Source organism: Heterodontus francisci, chromosome 14 (assembly GCF_036365525.1).
Source record: "Heterodontus francisci isolate sHetFra1 chromosome 14, sHetFra1.hap1, whole genome shotgun sequence".
Taxonomy (NCBI): domain Eukaryota; kingdom Metazoa; phylum Chordata; class Chondrichthyes; order Heterodontiformes; family Heterodontidae; genus Heterodontus; species Heterodontus francisci.
Window position 1 is genome coordinate 99,777,966 of NC_090384.1, and position 20,968 is coordinate 99,798,933.

Below are 20,968 nucleotides of genomic sequence, written 5' to 3' on the forward strand. Positions count from 1 at the left end.
GATCGCCTGTAGTATTGGGAAGGGGAAGTCTTGGGAGTAGTTATAGGGTGGGAGGAGGAAGGAGTGGAGGAAGGATGATGTCCTTGCTACCCTCAGTGGTGTTTCCCTCACTCCCCCATTACCATCACGTGAGGGGACAAACCCTGGTTCAATAAGGAGTGTAGGAGACCATGCCAGGAGTAGCACTAGGCATACCATGAGGTGTCAACCTGGTGAAGCTGCATGACTACATGCATGCTAAGCAGCAGAAGCAGCATGCAATAGAGCGAAGCAATCCCACAATCAATTGATCAGATCAAAACTCTGCAGGACTTCCATATCCAGTCTGAATGGTGATGGGCAATTAAATAACTAACGGGAGGAGCAGGCTTCATGAAAATCTGTACCCTCAATGATGGTGGATCCCAGCATGTTACTGCAAAAGACAAGGCTGAAGCATTTGCAACCATCTTCAGCCAGAATTGCTGAGTGGATGATCCATCTCAGTCTACTGCTTAGGTCCCCAGTATCACAGATGCCAGTCTTCAGTCAATTTGATTCACTCCAGTTACTAGGGGACATAGGTTTAAGGTGCGAGGGGCAAAGTTTAGAGGGGATGTGCGAGGCAAGTTTTTTACACAGAGGCTGGTGAGTGCCTGGAACTGCTGCAGGGGGAGGTGATGGAAGCAGGTACGATAGCGACGTTTAAGAGGCATCTTGACAAATACATGAATAGGATGGGAATAGAGGGATACGGACCCCGGAAATGCAGAAGGTTTTAGTTTAGACAGGCATCATGATCAGCGCAGGCTTGGAGGGCCGAATGGCCTATTCCTGTGCTGTACTGTTCTTTGTTATTTGTTCCACATGATATCAAGAAATGGATGAGTGTACTAGATAAGGCAAAAGCTCTGACAGCAACCCCCTGGCTGCAGTACTGACGACTTGTGCTCCAGAACTAGACATTCCACTAGCCAAGCTATTCCAGTACAGCTGTGACATTGGTATTTACCTGACAAAGCAGAAAATTGCCCAGGTATGTTCTGGCCACAAAAAAAACAGGACAAATCCAGTTTTCCCAATTACTGCTTCCTCAGCCTACTCTCAATCATCAGTAAAGTGTTGGAAGGTATTATTGACACAGCCATCAAGTGGCACTTACTCAGCAATAACCTGTTCACTGATGCTCAGTTTGATTTCCACCAGTACATTGCAGGATCAGACCTCATTACAACTCTCGGTTTAAGCATAGACAAAAGAGCTGAATTCCAGAGGTGAGTTGAGAGTGACTGCTGTCGACATCAAGGTAGCATTTGACCATTTTACAAGGAAGTCTAGTAAAATTGAAGTCAATATGAATCAGAGACAAAACTTTACACTGGCTGGAGTCATACCTAGCACAAAGGAAAGATGGTTGTGGTTGTTGGAGGCCAATGATGTCAGCTCCAGACAGCGCTTGCAGGAGTTACTTAAGGAAGTGTCCTAGGCAAAACCATCTTCAGCTGCATCATCAATGACCTTCCCTCCATTGTAAGGGCAGAAGTGGGGATGTTCGCTGATGATTGCACAGTGTTCAATATCATTTGCTACTCCTCAGATACTGAAGTAGCCTGTGCCCGCATGCAAGACCTGGATAACATTCAGGCTTGGTCTGGTAAGTGGCAAGTAATATTGCATCACACAAGTGCCAGGCAATGACCATCTCCAACAAGAGAGAATCCTAAACATCTCCCCTTGACATTCAACAGCATTACCATTGTTGAATCTCCCACCATCAACAGCCTGTGGGTCACCATTGACCAGAATTGTAACTGGACCAGCCATATAAATACTGTGGCTACAAGAGCAGATCAGAAGCTAGGAATTCTGTGGCAAGCAACTCACCTCCTGTCTCCCCAAAGCCTTTCCAGCATCTACAAAGCACAAGTCAAGGGTGTGATGAGCTTTTGCCTACTTGCCTGAATGACTGCCGGTCTAACAGCATTGAAGAAGCTTGATACTACTATGGATTAATTCAGGAAAGCCAGCATGTTAAAGGCAAATTGTGCCTAACTAACTTAATTGAGCTTTTTGATGAGGTAACAGAGAGTGTTCGCGAGGATAATGCTGTTGATATGATGTATATGGACTTTCAAAAGGCCACATAATAAGCTTGCCAGCAAAGTTGGAGCCCACATAATAAGATGGACAGTGGCAACGTGGATATGAAATTTGCTCGGTGACAGGAAACAAAGAGTAGTGGTAAACAGTTGTTTTTTTGTACTGGAGGAAGGTATATACTGGGGTTCCCCAGGGATCGGTAATAGGACCATTGCTTTTCTTGATATATGTTAATGACTTGGACAGGGCACAATTTCAACACTTGCAGATGACACAAAACTTGGAAGTATTGTGAACTTTGAGGAGGATACTGATAGACTTCAAGAAGAAATGGACATGCTGGTGAAATGAGCAGACATGTGCAGATAAAATTTAACGCAGAGAAGTACGAAGTGATACATTTTGGTAGGAAGAATAAGGAGAGACAATATAAAGTAAAGGATGCAATTCTGTAGGGGGTGCAGGAGCAGAGGAACCTGGGGGTGTATGTACACATTTCATTGAAGGTGTCAGAGCAGGTGGCAGAAAGCAGTTAATAAGGCACATGGGATCCTGGGCTTATAAATAAAGGTATAGAGTACAAAAGCGAAGAAGTATGATGAACCTTTATAAAACACTGGTTTGGTCTCAACTAAAGTATTGTGTCCAGTTCTGAGCATACACTTTAGGAAGGATGTGAAGGCCTTAGAGAGAATGCAGAAAAGATTTACGAGAATGGTCAACAGAATCTCAGAATCGTTAGAGTGCAGAAGGAGGCCATTCGGCCCATCGAGTCCGCACTGACTCTCCGAAAGAGCAATTCCTTCAGTTCCAATCCCCTGCCTTCTCCCCATAACCCTGCACATTCTTCCTTTTCATTTAACTGTCTAACTTCCTTTTGAGTGCTTCAATTGAATCTGCCTCCATCACGTTCTCAGGCAGCGCATTCTAGACCTTAACCACTCGCTGCATGAAAAAGTTTTTCCTCATGTCACTTTTGCTTCTCTTACCGAATACTTTAAATCTGTGCCCTTTTGTTCTCGATTCTTTCACGAGTGGGAACAGTTTCTCTCCATCTACTTGCACCAAGGCTCCTTAGACAGCACTTTCCAAACCCGTGACCTCTATCACCTAGAAGGACAAGGGCAGCAAATGCATGGGAACACAACCACCTGCAAGTTCCTCTCCAAGTCACACACCATCCTGGCTTGGAACTATATCGCCGTTCCTTCACTGTCGTTGGGTCAAAATCCTGGAACTCCCTTCCTAACAGCACTGTGGGTGTACCAACCCCACATGGACTGCAGCGGTTCAAGAAGGCAGCTCACCACCACCTTCTCAAGGGCAATTAGGGATGGGCAATAAAATGCTGGCCTAGCCAGCGACACCCACATCCCATGAATGAATAAAAACTCTGTCCAGACCCCTCATGATTTTGAATACCTCTATCAAATCACCTCTCAGCCTTCTCTTCTCCAAGGAAAACATTCCTAACTTCGCTAATCTGTTTTCATAACTGAAATTCCTGATCCCTGGAACCATTCTCATGAATCTTTTCTGTACTCTCTCCAGTGTCCTCACATATTTCCTAAAGCGTGGTGCCCAGAATTGGACTCAATACTCCAGCTGAGGCCGAACTAGTGTCTTAAACAAGTTCAACATAACTTCCTTGCTATTGTACTCTATTCGCCCTATTAATAAAGCCCAGGACACTGTATGCTTTATTGACCACGCTCTCAACTTATCTTGCCACCTTTAATAAAGGTGAGAGACTTCAGTTACAAAGATAGATTGGAGTTGCTGGGGTTGTTCTCCTTAGAGAAGAGAAGATTAAGAAGAGATTTTATTGAGGTCATAGAGTCATACAGCACAGAAACAGGCCTTTTGGCCCTTGGTGTCTGTGCCGGCCATCAAGCACCTATTTATTTCAATCCCATTTTCCAGCACTTGGCCCATATCCTTGTATGCTATGGTGTTTCAACTGCTCATCTAAATACTTGTTAAATGTTGTGAGGGTTCCTGCCTCTACCACCCCTTCAGGCAGCGCATTCCAGATGCCAACCACCCTCTGAGTGAAAAAATGTTTCCTCAAATTCCCTCTAAACCTCCTGCCCCTTACCTTAAATCTATGCCCCCTGGTTATTGACACCTCCGCTAAGGGAGAAAGTTTCTTCCTATCTACCCTATCAATGCCCCTCATAATTTTGTAAACCGCAATCGTGACCCCCCTCAGCCTTCTCTGTTCTAAGGAAAACAACCCTAACCTATCCAGTCTCTCTTCATAGCTGAAATGCTCCAGCCCAGGCAACATCCTGGTGAATCTCCTCTGCACCCTCTCCAGTGCAATCACATCCTTCCTATAGTGTGGCGACCAGAACTGTACACAGTACACCAGCTGTGGCCTAACTAGCATTTTATACAGCTCCATCGTAAACTCCCTCCTCTTATATTCTATGCCTCAGCTAATAAAGGCAAGTATCCCATATGCCTTCCTAACCACCTTATCTACCTGTGCTGCTGCCTATGGACAAGTACACCAAGGTCCCTCTGACCCTCTGTACTTCCTAGGGTCCTACCATCCATTGTATATTCCCTTGCCTTGTTAGTCCACCCAAAATGCATCACCTCACACTTTTCAGGATTAGATTCCATTTGCCACTGCTCCGCCCATCTTACCAGCCCATCTATAGCGTCCTGTAATCTAAGGCTTTTCTCCTCACTATTTACGACACCACCAATTTTCGTGTCATCTGCAAACTTACTGATCATACCTCCTATATTCACATCTAAATCATTAATGTACACTACAAACAGCAAGGGTCCCAGCACCGATCCCTGCGGTACACAACTGGTCACAGGCTTCCAATCGCAAAAACAACCCTCAACCATCACCCTCTGCCTCCTACCACTAAGCCAATTTTGGATCCAATTTGCCAAATTGCCCTGGATTGCATTGGCTCTTACCTTCTTAACCAATCTCCCATGCGGGACCTTATCAAAAGGTGTTCAAAATCATGAGGGGTGTAAACAGAATAGGTAGGGAGAAACTTCCCATTGGCGGAAGGGTTGAGAACCAAAGGACACATGTAACCACAATAGCGCATGTCAGAAATCTCGATATGCTGCATCAGTGAATGAAATATTTTGGGCAGCATTTGGCCAAATTTCTGACTTGTTCTGGTAAGTGAAGCTTTCTCCCAGGAGTCTGGGCTTGTTAAATGAATCCTTGTAAGTATAGTGTCAGTAGGTACAAGGCAAAGCTGCTTTGTGCCGACTCTACTCTGAGGTGATGCATTTTGGGAGGTCAAACAAGGCAAAAGAATACACGATTAATGAGAAAATACTGAGAACTGTACAGGAAGTGAGGGACCTTGGAGTGAACGTCCACAGATCCCTGAAGATAGCAGGAAAGGTCGATAATGTGGTTAAGAAGGCAATCCTTTCCTTTATTAGCCGAGGTATGGAATATAAGAGCAGGGAAGTTATGCTGGAACTGTATAACTAATTGGTTAGGCCACAACTTGAGTACTGTGTGCAGTTCTGGTCACCTCATTACCGAAAGGATGTAATTGCACAAGAGAGGGTACAGAGGAGATTTACGAGGATGTTGCTTGGACTGTAAAAATGCAGCTATGAGGAAAGATTGGATAGGCTGGAACAAAGAAGGCTGATGGGAGATCTGATTGAAATGTACAAAATTTTGAGGGGCCTGGATAGAGTGGAGGTGAAGGGTCTATTCACCTTAGCAGAGAGGTCAGTGACTAGGGGGCATAAATTTAAAATGATTGGTAGAAAGATTAGAGGGGAGATGAGGAAAAAGTTTTCACCCAGAGAGTGGTGGGGGGTCTGGAACTCACTGCCTTGAGGCAGAGACCCTCAACTCATTCAAAAGGAGTCTGGACATGCACCTCAAATGCTGTAATCTGCAGGGCTGTGGACCAAATGCTGGAAGATGGGATTAGACTGGGTGGATCGTTTATCAGCCGGCACATACACGATGGGCCAAGTGACCTCTATTATGTACCATAAAATTTCTATGATTCCATGATTTAAAATGATTGACAAAAGAGCCAATGGCAACATGAGGGAAAAATAGTTTTACGCAGCAAGTGGTTATGATCTAGAATGCACTGTCCACCAGGTGGCTCTCAAAAGGGAACTGGATTAGCAACTAAAGGGGAAACATTTGCAGGGCTGTGGGGAAAGGGTGGGAGAGTGGGTCTAGATAAATTGCTCTTGCAAAGTGTCTGCATGGGCTTGATAGGCCGCAAGACCGCCTGTGCTGTAACCATTCTATGATTCTATGACACCATCCAGGACAAAGCACTCTCCACCACCTGAAACATTCACTCCCTGCACCACAGACACATCATGGCTGCAGTGTGTACCATCTACAGAATGCATTGCAGCAAAATCGCCAAGACTTCTTCAAGCACCTCCCAAGCCCACCTTTATCTCTCAGAAGGACAAGGGCAACAGGCACATGGGAACACCACCACCTCCAAGTTGCCCACCATCCTGACTAGGACATTTACTGTTGATCCTTCATTGTTGCTGGGTCATAATCATGGAGCTCCCTCCCTAACAGCAATGTGGGAGTGCCTTCACCACACGGACTGCAGTGGTTCAAGAAGGCAGCTCACCACCACTTTCTCTAGGCAGTTAAGGATGGGCAATAAAAATGCTGGTCTTGACTGCGACGCCCACATCTTGTGAATGAATGAAAATAAACACAGTAGCCAATCTGTGCACAGCAAGCTCCCACAAACAGAATTGTGATAATGACCAGATAATGTGTTTTATTTTTTAGTGATATTGGTTAAAAACTAAGTACTGGCCAGGCCACAGGGGATAAATCCCCTCCTCCTCTTCAAAATAGTACCATGGGACCTTTTGCACCCACCTGAGAGTGCAGACAGTGCCTTGCTTTATTGTCTCATCCAAATGACACACAGTCAGCTGCATCAAAATGGAAAACAAGGACTGATTGGAGGATTAAAATATTTATTTACATGCTAGAGGAGGTTTGGTGAAGCAGTCCCAGTGCAGGGTGCTCGGTGGGGGGAATGGGTGTTTGCTAGTCACAGGTAGCAGATAATGACATTTTAATAAAATTTCAAACTTGAAGATAGTTAAACCACTTACAAGTACAAATCCGAAATGGACAAGAAAATACCCGGTGGTCCATCTAAACTGATCCACACACCCATGATGCCAGATATAGAAACTGTGGGGTTTTTCATTTGCGACAGCTTCAGTTTTACGCCCAAAGACTGCAGGTTCAAAATCTGCCCCAGCGTCTTTATTAAAATGTTTCCCCGAAGCTTCACAGAGGCAAAAATAGATGCTGAGCAACAGCAGGAGAAGAACCAGGAGAGGTGACTGGAGGTGTGGTCTGGCCAGCTTGGGAAATGATCCAGTACAGTCGCTATGACAGGCATTAATATTCTCCCGAGATCCAGTCCCCTGTCTGCTCGACCTGGCTCGAGGGATGGGAGATTCAAGGCGATTATCATTGCCAGCAGTAAGAAGACGCACTCCTCCACTGAGCTGAAACTCCTGCCAGTCACATGTGAAATAGGCACCTGTGAAACAGTATCTCAAGGGGGCTTTAATATAAAGGAGTGGAAGTTATGTTACAGTTGTAGACCCTATCTGGTTTACTGCATTCAGTTCTGGGCACCGCACCTTAGGAAGGATATATTAGCCTTAGAGGGGGATGCAGCACAAATTCATCAGAATGTTGACTACAAGGGTTAAGTTATGAAGACAGGTTATGCATGTATCCCAGAAGAGTAAAAGGTGATCTAACTGAGGTGTTTAAGTTGATTAAAAGAATTGATAGAGATAAACTATTTCCTCTGGTGGGATAGTCCAGAACAAGGGAGCATAACCTTTAAATTAGAGCTCGGCCATTCAGGGATGATGCCAGAAAGCACTTCTTCACACAAAGGGTAGTGGACATCTGGAACTTTTTTATCTTTTCATGGGATGTGGGTGTCACTGGCAAGGCCAGCAGTTGTTGCCCATCCCTAATTGCATTGACAATTTGCTACACCATTTCAGAGGGCAGTTAGGAGTCAACCACATTGCTGTGGGTCTGCAGCCAGGTAAGGACAGCAGATTTCCTTCCCTAAAGGACATTAATTAGTCAGTTGGGTTTTTATGACAGTCACTGATAGTTTCATGGACCATTACTGAAACTAGATTTCAATTCCAGATTTTTAAAATTAATTAAATTCCATCAGCTGCCATGGTGGAATTTGAACTCATGGCTCAAAGGCATTAGCCTGGGCCTCTGGCTTACTAGTTAGTGACATTACCACTACGCCACCACCACCCTGGGCACTGTGCCAGAAAGCTGTTAAAAGATTGTTAAATTTTTGTTTGGCAAGGGTTTTAAAGGTTATGGAACTAAGGCAGGTCGATGAAGTTAGGACACAAATCAGCCTTGATCTAACTGAATGGTGGAACAGGCTCGAGGGGTTGAATGGCCTACTTCTGCTCCTAAGATCCTATATGCCAATTAGAGTGTGTATGCAGAACTGGGAAAATATTAAACTTCCCGATGGTCTCCCTGAAGCTTTATACAATGGGTCACCTTTCACAACCCCTCACAATACAGCCCTGCAATGGGAGTTAATTCCAATGAGAACACACATCACCACTGGATCCCAGCTGTACAGAACAAGTAACTGAACCCAAATTCAGCCTGAGAGGATGGGAAAGCCCCTGTGTTCTCCTGGCCATGGTCATGCTTACTTCAATCCCGAATCTGCCACGGTCCAGAAACATGTTAAATTTTTGTTCAAATCTGGCAACATGCACTCCTGTAAACCATGTTGAGACTTTACACAAATATATCATTGTCAGAATACAAACCAGTACTGTATCAGTGTCAGTATCTGTACTGTGAATATATCAGTGTAGAAACATACACCAATACTGTAGACGTTTGAGTACATATCAGACAAATATATCAGTGTGAGAATACACATCAGTACTGTCTCAGGGTTATAATCCAGGCAAGTACTGTCACAGTGTCAGAAAATAGAACATCGGAATTAAGCATCATTAGTGCCAGTTAGTATTCTCATCATGACTTGAAATGAATAATTTGAATATGCTATTAATAAAATACTTGATTCTCTGTTTCCAGCCATAATGCTGCAAGGAACAAGATTCGACGGACAGGGGACTGTGAATTCCAGAAAAGTAAAGATACACAGGAGGACACTACAATTAAAGTACATGAGCTTGAATTTGAGCAGTTTCTAGAGAGGTAATAAATTGCCATTAAGAAGATTTCAGATACCATGCTTGTGAGCTAAAACTGTTTAAGTGAAGGATTAAAGTCTTACCTTCGCTGGTCGTCTACCCACTTAGGTGCACATTATTTGCATTGGAATTAGTTTTGACAGATTATTTTCCTGTTCCAAAGAGGCAGTAAGTGGCTCAGAGTTTGCTGGCGTAGGGCATCTGACAGTGTGCTCTGTCATTTGGATCTTCCTCCTCAGCCGTTAGCTCCAGGTATCGCTGTGCTGCAAGTTGCTGGTTGTGTCAACCGATAATAGCACAGCAATCACCAATGGGTGACTGGGACGTCACTGACCGACAGGCCCAGCAGTCTGTCTCCTTAACCAATTGGATTTAAGGATTGAGAAAGAAATAGAGGAATGACAGAGAAGGAAATCGGATGAATTAGAATTAAATCAGGCCTAGAAAGAGAAATAAAGAGAAGGGAAAAGAAATATTAGATTAAGAGAGAGAGAACAAATGCTGAAGGAAAAGTAACAAAAAAGTTTAAATTTTTTAGGGAGACTCTCATTTCAAATGTTCCCCTTCTGGGGGTTGAATGTTAAGTAACATGTCAGGGGCCATAAATCACCCATTAATAGGGATCTTACGCAGTGAAATAGCAGCCCTAACTTTCTGTGGCAATTTAGTTCATATTTCTGTCATGCACAGATCCATGTGACCTCTAAGCACTTGCTGCAAACAGCCATGGGAACAACAATGTAAAGCACCTTCCCAATATTGCCATGTAAGTTAGTATCTTCAATCAAAGAATCTACCTTTTAGATTTACTGATCTTGTCTGTGTAATTGGCGTGTCCATGTTATAACACAAAACGTAATGGGAGAGAGCATGAACATCAGGGAGCAAGGATAAAAATATCTATAAGTATTTTTAGCGCAAGGAAGGGTGCTGACTGGTGAGTTTTTTTTAATAAGCTTTTCACAAGTCTTTAGTTTATTTCTGTTATGATAATATAGAGGCATGGCTAGGATTCTCAGACCCATGGAATGCACATCCTGTAACATGTGGGAACTCCAGAACACTTCTTGTTTCCTGGACAACTACATGTGCAGGAGGTGTTGTCAGCTGGAACAGTTCAAGCTCTGGATTTCGGAGCTTCAGATGCAGCTGGCATCGCTACAGTGCATCAGCGAGGCTGAGAACTATGTGGGTAGCACTTTTCTGGATGTGGTCACCCCTGCAGCTTAAAGGTGTGCAGGGGGAGAGGGAATGAGTGACTGCCAGGCAGTCAGGGAGGACCAGGTAGGTAGTGCAGGACTCCTTGAGTGCATCCCGCTCTCCAATCAGTATTCAGTTCTGAATACTGGTGAGAGTGATGGTTCCACAGGGGAACGCAGCCAGAACCAAGTCCACAGCACCACAGGTGGCAGGAGGAATATTGGAATACAATTGTGATAGGGAATTCTTTAGTTAGGGAAACAGGCAGGCATTTCTCCATCTGTAGACATGAATCCAGGATGATATGTTGCCTGCCTGGTTCTAGGGTCAAGGAGGTCAATGAGCAGCGGCAGAGCACTCTGAGGTGGGAGGGTAAACAGCCAGAGGCTGTGGTTCATAGTGGTATCAATGACATAGGTATAAGAGGGATGAGGTCCAGCAGGTAGACTTTAGGTGCTAGGAAAGAAATTAGCAAGCAAGACCTCAGAGGCATTAATCTGCGGATTACTCCCAGTGCCACGTGTGAGTGAGTATAGAAATAGGAGGATGAGAGGACGAATGCATAGGTGGAGAGATAGTGCAGGAAGGAGGGCTTTGATTCCTTGGACATTGGGCATGGTTCTGAGAGAGACGCGACTTAAACAGGCCAGATGGGTTGCACCTGAACAGAGCTGGGACCAATGAGCTTGCAGGGCGACTTGCTCGTACTATTGGGGAGGATTTAAACTAACTTGGCAGGGGGGTGGAAAGCAGGAGGTAAGATTAGAGAATAAAAATAAGGTGTTCAAAGAATTGGGAAAGACAAAGAGTAAGAAATAGTTAGGTATTAAGTGGAGTCAGAGTAAGAGAGAATGCTATAATACCTAAAATAGGTTTACTGTGCATTAATGGGAACACACGGAGTGTGGTAAATAAGGTTGGTGAGCTGCAGGTACAGGTAGCTATGTGGGAATATAATATTGTGGCAATAATGGAGACCTGGCTTGAGGAAGGACAAGACTGGGTGCTAAATATTCCGAGCTAGGAGGCATTCAGGAAAGAAAGGAAGAGGGTGGCAGTATTGATTAAGGGCAATATTACATTGCTGGAGAGAGGGTGTCCTAGACGGATAAATGATATAATCTATTTGGTTAGAGCTGAAAAACAATAGAGGTATTATTACACCATGGAGCTGAGTGACAGGAAACGGGGTAGAGGTGAACGGTTGTCTTTTGGACTGGAGGACAAACAGTCTGTATTGGGACCACGGTTTTTCTTGATTTATATTAATCACCTAGACTTGGGTATGCAGGAAAGAATTTAAAAATTTGCAAATGATACAAAAATTGGAAGTATTGTGAACTGTGATGAGGATAGTGATAGACTTCAGAGGACATTGACATGCTGGTGGAATGGCAGATGAATTTTAATACAGAGAGGTGTGAAGTGCTACATTTTAATAGGAAGAATGAGGAAAGGCTATATAAGTAAATAGCACGAAGCTCTGCTCAACTGAGTGCTGTGAGACTGAGTGCTTAACTCGGGAATTTGGTAAGTGTGGGAATTTGGTGCAGTGAGGGAGCAAGTATGTTCTGGTCTTCTACAGAACAAGCAGTGATGCAAGAGAGGGAGAAGGAGACAGTGAGACCTGACAGCTGAACCCCAGAGGCATTAAGTAGGTCAGCAGGTAGATGACTGGTTGGTGAGTTTTAAGGTTTTTTCCTTTCTAAACTGGGGCACTAATTTAAACTGGTACTGGGGAGATATAAGTATCGTATTAAATTTGTAGCTCGACTAGCTAAGCTGCTTGATATATCTAGAAATTATCAGTGATATTTCTAAACTTGAAACCTAATTAGTTAGATAAAACACAATACAGATAGCAGGGCAGGGGATGTGTTGCAGCGGTGGCATGTGAGAGATGATGGACACTAGTGTGACCCACTGCAATCACATCTGCAGAAAGTGTCTGTTGCTCAAGGAATTTCACGTTAGAATTGATGAGCTGGAGTCTGAGATTCGGACACTGTGATTCATCTGGGAGGGGGCAAGTTACCTGGACACTTTGTTCCAGAAGGCAGTCACATCCCTTAGGCTAGATACTTCTAATTTGGTCTGTTCTCAGGTATAGGAAGGGTGTGACTGCGAGTGAGGCAGTTATGGGGATCAAGAAGGTAGCAATGGAGGATCCTCAGCCCCTGTAATTGTCCAACAGGTTCGAGGTTCTTGCAGTCTGTGCGGACGAGAGCAAGAACTGCAGGGAGGGTGAGCAAACTGACCACAGCACTGTGGTACAGGGGGCCATTCAAGTGGAGGGAGTAAAAAGGAATGTGATAGTAATAGGAGATAGTATAGTTAGGGGGATATATACTGTTCTCTGCAGCCGAGAGCATGAGTCCCGTAGGCTGTGTTACATGACCAGTGCCAGGGTTAAGGACATCTCCTCGGGGCTGGAGAGGAATTTGGACTGGGAAGGGAAGGATCCAGCTGTCATGGTGCACGTGAGTACCGAGGACATAGGTGGGAGTAAGAAAGAGGTTCTGCTGAGGGAGTGAACAGCTGGGGGTTAAATTAAAAAGCAGAACCACAAAGGTAATCTCTGGATTATTACCTGAGCCACAAAAAAATTGGTATAGGGTAAATAAGATCAGAGAGTTGAATGCGTGGCTCAAAGATTGGTGTGGGAGAAATGGGTTTTGATTCATGGGGCACTGGCACCAGTACCGGGGAAAGAGGGAGCTAAATCATTGGGATGGCCTTCACCTGGGTAGTTGTGTTAATAATGGATGAGATCTGTACAGTAATGAGAAATGAGCCTGGCTCAAAATATCAAGATGTTGAATCAATTTGGGTGGAGATAAGAAATGGCAAAGGAAAGAAGTCACTGGTGGGAGTAGGTTATAGGCTCCCTAACAGTAGCTACACTGTAGGACAGAGTATAAATCAAGAAATAATGGGGACTTGTAGGAAAGGTACTGCAATAATCATGGGTGATTTTAATCTTCATATAGATTGGACTAATCAAATTGGCAAAGGTAGCCTGGAAGACGAGTTCATAATGTTTTAGGGACAGTTTCTTCAAACAATTAATTCTGGAAACAACCTGGGAGCAGGCTATTTTAGACCTGGTAATGGGACAGGATTAATAAATGACCTCATAGTAAAGGATCATGTAGGCAAGAGTGATCATAACATGATAGAATTTCACATTCAGTTTGGGGTGAAGAGTTGGGTCTGAAACTACTGTCTTAAACTTAAGTAAAGGCAATTTCAAGGGTGTGAAGACAGAGTTTGCTAAAGTGGACTGGGAAATTATGTCAAAAGGTAAGACAGTAGAGAAGCAGTGGCAGACATTTAAGGAGATATTTCATAACTCTCAACAAAGATATTCCATTGAGAAAGAAAGACTCTATAAGAAGGATACACCTTCCATGGCTAACTGAGGAAGTTAAGGATGGCATCACATTAAAAGAAAAGGTGTACAATGCTGCAAAGCTTCATGGTAAGGCCAGAAGATTGGGGAAATTTTAGAAACCAGCAGAGGATGACAAAAAAAAGAGGGATAAATTAGAGTATGAGAGTAGGAAGAAAGACAAAAGCAGGCAGTAAAAGCTTCTACAAATATATAAAAAGGAAGGAAGTAGCCAAAATAAGTATTGGTCCCTTCCAGGATGAGACTGGGTACCTAATGGGAAACATGGAAATGACAGAGACGTTGAACAAGTAGTTTGTATTTGTCTTCACAGTAGAAGACACAAAAAGCTTCTCAGGAGTAGCAGAAAATCAAAAGGCAAAAGAGAGGGAGGAATGTAAAACATCCACTCTCACTAGAGAAAAAGTACTAGGAAAACTAATGGGACTAAAGGTTGATAAGTCCTCTGGATCCAATGGCCTGCATCCAAGGGTCTTAAAAGAAGTGGCTTCTGAGATAGTGGGTGCATTGGTTGTAATCTTCCAAAATTCCCTAGATTCTGGAAAGTTCCCATGGATTGGAATATCACATATATAATGTCCCTATTCAAGGAAGGGATGGGGGGAGGGGTGGTGGGGGCAGTGGGAGAGAGAAAGTTGGAAACTTTAGGCCTGTTAGTTAACAGCTGTCATTGGGAAAAGACTAGAATCCATTACTAAGGAAGTAAGTAGTAGCAAGACATTTAGAAAATCATAATGCAGCCAGGCAGAGTCAACATGATTTTATGAAAGGGAAATCATGTTTGACAAATTTGTTTGAGTTTCTTGAGGATGTAGCAAGCAGAGAAGATAAAGGGGAACTAGTAGATGTAGTGTATTTGGATTTCCAAAAGGTATTTGATAAGGTACCATATAAAAGGTTACTATGCAAGATAAAAGCTTATGGTGTTGGGAGTGATATATTAGCATGGGAAAGAGGATTGGCCAACTAACAGGAAACAGAATCGGGATAAATGGGACATTTTCAAGTTGGCAAACTGTAACTAGTGGAGTGCCACAGGGATCAGTGCTGGGGCCTCAACTATTTACTATCTATGTTAGTGACTTGGATCAAGCGTATTGTAGCCAAATTTGCGGATGATACAAAGATAGATAGGAAAGCAAATTGTGAGGAGGACACAAAGTGTCTGCAATGAAATGTGGATTGGTTAAGTGAGTGGGCAAAAAATTGGCAGATGGAGTACAATGTGTGAAAATGTGAGGTTGTCCACATTGGTGGGAAGAATGGAAAAGCAGAACAGTATTTAAATGAAGAGAGACTGCAGAATGCTGTGATATAGAGGGAGCTGGGTGTCCTTGTACATGAATCACAATAAGTTAGCATGCAGGTACAGTAAGCAATTAGGAAGGCAAATGGAATTTTGGCATTTATTGCAAGGGGGATTGAGTATAAAAGTAGGGAAGTCTTGCTACAACTGTGCAGAGCATTGGTGAGACTGCATCTAGAGTACTGCATACAGTTTTGGTCTCCTTACTTAAGGAGGGATGTATTTGCATTGGAAGTAGTTCAGAAAAGGTTCACTAGGCTGATTGCTGGGATGAAAGGGTTATCTTATGAGGAAAGGTTGAGCAGATTGGGCCTATACTTATTGGAGTTCAGAAGAATGAGCAGTGATCTTATTGAAACATATAAGATTCTGAGGGGGCTTGACAAGGTAGATGTTGAGAGGATGTTTCTCCTCGCGGGGGAATCTAAAACTAGGGGCCACAGTTTCAAAATAAGGGGTGTCCTTTAAAGATAGAGATGAGGAGGAATTTTTTCTCTCTGAGGTCATTGATCTTGGAATTCTGTTCCCCAGAAAACCGTGCAGGCTGGGTTATTGACTATATTCAAGGCTGACTTAGACAGACTTTTGATTTACAAGGGGTGGCGCAGTGGTTAGCACTGCAGCTTCATAGCTCTAGGGACCCGGGTTCAATTCTGGGTACTGCCTTTGTGGAGTTTGCAAGTTCTCCCTGTGACCGTGTGGGTTTTTGCCGGGTGCTCCAGTTTCCTCCCACAGCCAAAAGAACTTGCAGGTGATAGGTAAATTGGCTGTGCTAAATTGCCCCTCGTGTAGGTAGGTGGTAGGGAATATGGGATTACTGCAGGGTTAGTATAAATGGGTGGTTCTTGGTCGGCACAGACGCAGTGGGCCAAAGGGCCTGTTTCAGTGCTGTATCTCTAAAAAAAAGGGAGTCAAGCGTTATGAAGGTTAGGCAGGAAAGTGGAGTTAAGACCACAATCACATCAGACATGATCTTATTGAATAGTGGTGGAGGCTCGAGAGGCCTAATCCTTTTCTACTAAAGACCTGATCCTTTTTCTTATGTTCCTAAAATAAAGCATACAATTTTAAATGTGTTACAAGAGCAGAGGGGCCTGGGGTATATTTGCACAAATTGTTGAAGGTGGCAGGGCAGGTTGAGAAAGTGGTTAATAAGACAAACAGGATCCTGGGATTTATAAATAGAGGCATAAAGTACAAAAGCAAGGACGCTATGGTGAACCTTTATAAAACACTGGTTTGGCCTTATTTGGAGCATTGTGTTCAATTCTGGGCACCACACTTTGGCAAGGATGTGACGTCATTGGAGAGGGTTGCTGAAAAGATTTACAAGACTGCTTTGAGGGATGAGGGACTTCAGTTACGAGGATAGATTAGTGAAACTGGGACTGCACTCCTTAGAGAAGAGAAGGTTGAGAGGAGATTTGATAGGGATGTTTGAAATCATAAGGGGTCTGGACAGAGTAGATAGGGAGAAACTGTTCCAATTGGCAGAAGAGTCGAGAACCAGAGGATATCAATTTAAAGTAATTGGCAAAAGAACCAGGGACGGCATAAGGAAAAGCTTTTTTACACAGCTAGGGTTAGGATCTGGAATGCAGTGCCTGAGAGTGTGGTGGAGGCAAATTCAATCGTGGCTTTCAAAAGGGAATTGGATAATTATCTGGAGAGAAAATTTGCAAGACTATGGGGAAAAGGTGGGGATTGGGCTAGCTGAGTTGCTCTCATAGTGAGCCGGCACAGACAGGACAGACTGAATGGCCTCTTTCTGTGCTATAACCATTCTATGATTTGCAACTTATGCTGTATCTTTTCCTTACAACGAATTCCTGTCTTTTTTACACACTAATAATGGACTGCTCTATTGAACTCGCCATTGTTTTCACAGCCAATTCCGACCCATCATGTCGTCCAATTACTAAAGCAGCTAAGAGAGTCATTACTGAGAAAGACTGGACACTGCCTGTCAAAGAACACTGACATAATGAGATTTGACTACAGATGAAATCTAATTTCATGCAGAGTAGCAATGGTTGTGCTTGCCTTCCGGCGTTCTAAGGTGTCCAGTGCCTTATCTGGTGGTCCTACTAATTCATCGTTGCTTTGGGTTATCCTTCATTCAGCAGCTGAATTTATTTCAAACATAAAATGTAGTGATTACCCTGTGGTACTCGATTACTGTACCAAAGCTGTTCTGATGATTTGTGCAATGGTTAAAAGTTGATTGGAATGCAGGCACCGTGCTGCTATTTCATCGTTGCAGAACTGACAAGATTCTGCTTTTGTTAATTTTGTTTGGACAAAAATGAGAAAGAAGCAGTTCTGAAGCTAAATAAGTCACACTTGTCATATAACTATGGCGGGGGTGGTGGTGGAAGGTGGGGTGGGGGACGCGGGGTGCGGTAGGTGACGTCTATAGATCCTTGGGATCACGAGGACATTTCAGAACTCCATGACATCTTTATGTAAAATTTGGAATTCTGTCCATGTTCTTCTGGCAAATCAGTATTCCCAGAGCAATATTCCTGACACCAATACTGGTTAGAGAACTGTTCTGTACGTCAGGATGTGATCCATGCTGCAATTGGTGTAATGCACTTATACATTTGAAGGTGAGAATGATGCGAACACTTACAGGGTTAAATTATGAGGACCAGTTGCTTAGACTGGGCTTGTATTCCTTTAAGTATGGAAGATTGAGGAGTGATCTGAGTCACGTGTTTAAAATGTTAAAAGAATTCGATTGGGTAGATACAGATTCCTCTGATGAGGAATCCAGAACAAGTGGCATAATATTAAACTTGGAGTTAGGAGGGAGATCTGGAAGCACTTCTTCACATATAGGGTAGGGGAATGTTGTGTGATTGCCTTTAAGAGTAATGTACCTTTAAGATCTTAGTATGCTAATGAGTCAAGTGCGCGGATGCAGTCATGTGACTACATGCCAGTCGGACTGTGTTACTGTAACACCAAGAGGCAAGTCCTGTAAATAATTAGCTCTGTATTGTATATAGTTGTTAGCTGTTAATAAAGCTGTTTTGAGATCTTCAACTATCTGGACTCCATGCATCTCATTTTATGTTGCATCAGACAACATAAAGAAGCTTCTCATTGCATGGCGGCAGCGATGGGATAAAAAAAGCTTCTCATTGCATGGTAGCAGATGGGTGAGAAGACAGAATCCAAGTTTGAAGACCACAGGAAAACAGCTTTAAAAGCTACCTACAGCTAGAAGAGAGAAAGTTAAAAGAAACACTGGCCCAAAGTGTGTAAAGAAAAAACTCACTATCAGCTGCAGAGACAGAGCTCTGAATGACAGGCTGCAGATCAATCACTGTGATCGGGTGCCATCAATAGAGGAAACCCCGTTTTAAAAAAAGAGAGAAGCCTTGATGTCCTTAAAAAATTGATTTCTTTTGTCTCTCAAAGACTTCCTGGGGGAGTAAAAATCCAGGGGAGATCCAATCCCTTTTATGAGCTGAGCAGGTCGCACCATTACTGGAGGCGACTGACAGTGAAAAGCGCAGGAATCCTCCATTGACACAGCTCGCAGCTGAAGCTATAAATAGAAACCATTAAATCACAAACACTGAAGAGATTTCATTCACTCAACCTGAATTCAAAAAAAAACTCAAAACCACTCAACCATGAAGAATTGCCTGTATAAACAAACTACCAAAAACAAGGCACTTGAAATACCTGTTACACAGCTGTGTAAACAAACAGGCTTAGTGCTGGAAGCTAGACAAACAGACAAGCTGCTGCTGTCAATCAAATTAGCCAAGAGAGTTTCTTAAAGAGGAAACAAGCACAGAGTCTTAAAGCAAGTTCTTAAAGCAAGCTGTAAAGGAAAATAACAGCAGAAACATGGATACCAATGTTCCCAACATGAACTGGAAAGCCATGGATCTCCTATCTGAGTCCCAACTGTTCAAACAGAGAATTCAATAATGCTTTACAGGCCAAGTGATGTTAGAACCAGGGAAGCAAGCTCTAAAAATAATGTTAGCGATTGGAAATGAGGGATCGCACATAATCAATACCTCTGGGTTATCTGAACAGGACCAGAAAGATCCCACTAAGTTATGGAAAATGCTGGAATATCAGCTCCGTTTATGAGTGAATTTCAGAATTCATTGCCTAGAGTTGATGTCCTGCAGGCAACAGCCACAGGAATCAATAGACCAGTTCGTCAGCAGATGCCTAAGTAAGGGCAATGAATGCAACTTCTCAGAAACTGAGCTGTCAGACCAAATAATGGAGCTGGTGATCATATCAACAGCCATTGAAGCATTTCGGAAATACTTCTTGGGGTAGAAGAAAGGTCACAACATTGACGCACTGCTGGAAGATGGTAGGAAATATGAAGCCATTCTGGTTGGACAACAGAACCTGCAAGCACTAGGTACAGTCAACAGACCTCAACATCATAACTATTCATGAGAGCATTGTCAAGTGGAAATCTCCAAGGGCCGGTACCCATCTTGCAGACTCTGGCCAGCTCAAATGGTGCAGTCTGGGAATCCAGCAACAGAACAAATATGTCGCCCCTTCACTTCTGCTCTATAGAGAACTGCCAGCACCACAACGAGCCAGAATGGACAGGTATCTCCATGAGACCAAGTACTCTTTCCTCCAACAAGTCCTCGACCTTGAGCCCCAAGCCTTCAGATGCGGAGGATGAGGAGAGGCAGAGGACATGCAATGTCCTGAAGAGGCAGAGGAGGAATGAGTTGAAGCATTGTCTGTTGGCTCTTCAAGATGAGGTTCCAGAACTTTCCAAGAATGACAAGATCCCAAAAGTGGTCATCTTGGGAAAAGCAACAGATTATGTTCGCAGGCTGAAGGCAGAGCAACAGAAACTGAATGCAGAGAGGGAGAAACTTCAGAAAGAACAGCAACAGATGAGACGCAAACTCCGAGTAAGAGTTGTCAAACCACCAAGACAATATATGGACTTTTGAGCCTCTATTCTTGTAAAGTTCATAATCTCTAGCCATGTCTAAATAATTTTGATGCTATGTTATGTGTTTTTACTGTTAGTATACAAGACGTATCTTTGGAAAGAAGGGGGATGTTGTGTGATTGACTTTAAGAATAATGTACCTTGAAGAGCTTAGGATGCTGATGAGCCAAGTGCCAAGATGCAGTCATGTGACTACATGCCAGTCATACTCTACTATTATAACACCAAGAGGCAAGTCCTGTAAATAATTAGTTCTGTATTGTATATAGTTGTTAGCTGTTAATAAACCTGTTTTGAGATCTTCAACTACCTGAACTCCACGTATCTCATTTTATGTTGCATCAGACAACAGAAAGAAGCTTCTCATTTCAGGGAAATCTGGAATTCTGTCCCCGAGATTGATAGATTTTTGTTACGTTTTGTTAGGTAAGGGTATTAAGGAATATGGATCCAAAGCATGAAAATTAAGTTGAGGTACAGTTCAGCCATGATTTAACTAAATGGCAGAGCAGGCCCGAGGGGCTGAATGGCCTCCTCCTGTTCCTGTGTAAGTTGTGCTAGCCACCAACCTCATTATGAGGGGATCATGATGACGGCACAAACCAGTATTTGTCAGTTGTCTAAGGACCCACTGGTGACTTTCCTCCTTGGTAGGGGCAGAAGGGGAGGGAATTGCGGTCTCTTTGGAGCTCATGGTTGGTGGTCTAGTTCACGGAAGGTAATAGCCAAAGTCAACCTTTTGTGGTAA

General features: G+C 43.5%; 1 protein-coding gene across 5 annotated transcripts in view; it reads left to right on the forward strand.

Moving 5' to 3' along the window:
• The window catches only part of LOC137377181 (doublecortin domain-containing protein 1-like), an 822,721-nt gene that overhangs the window by 600,807 nt on the left and 200,946 nt on the right, over nucleotides 1-20,968 (forward strand). For all 5 annotated transcript variants that reach the window (XM_068046610.1, XM_068046609.1, XM_068046608.1 and 2 more), the window contains one exon: nucleotides 9,218-9,340. In XM_068046610.1, the coding sequence (XP_067902711.1) occupies nucleotides 9,218-9,340 (123 nt within the window). The remainder of the gene's footprint in view (nucleotides 1-9,217; nucleotides 9,341-20,968) is intronic.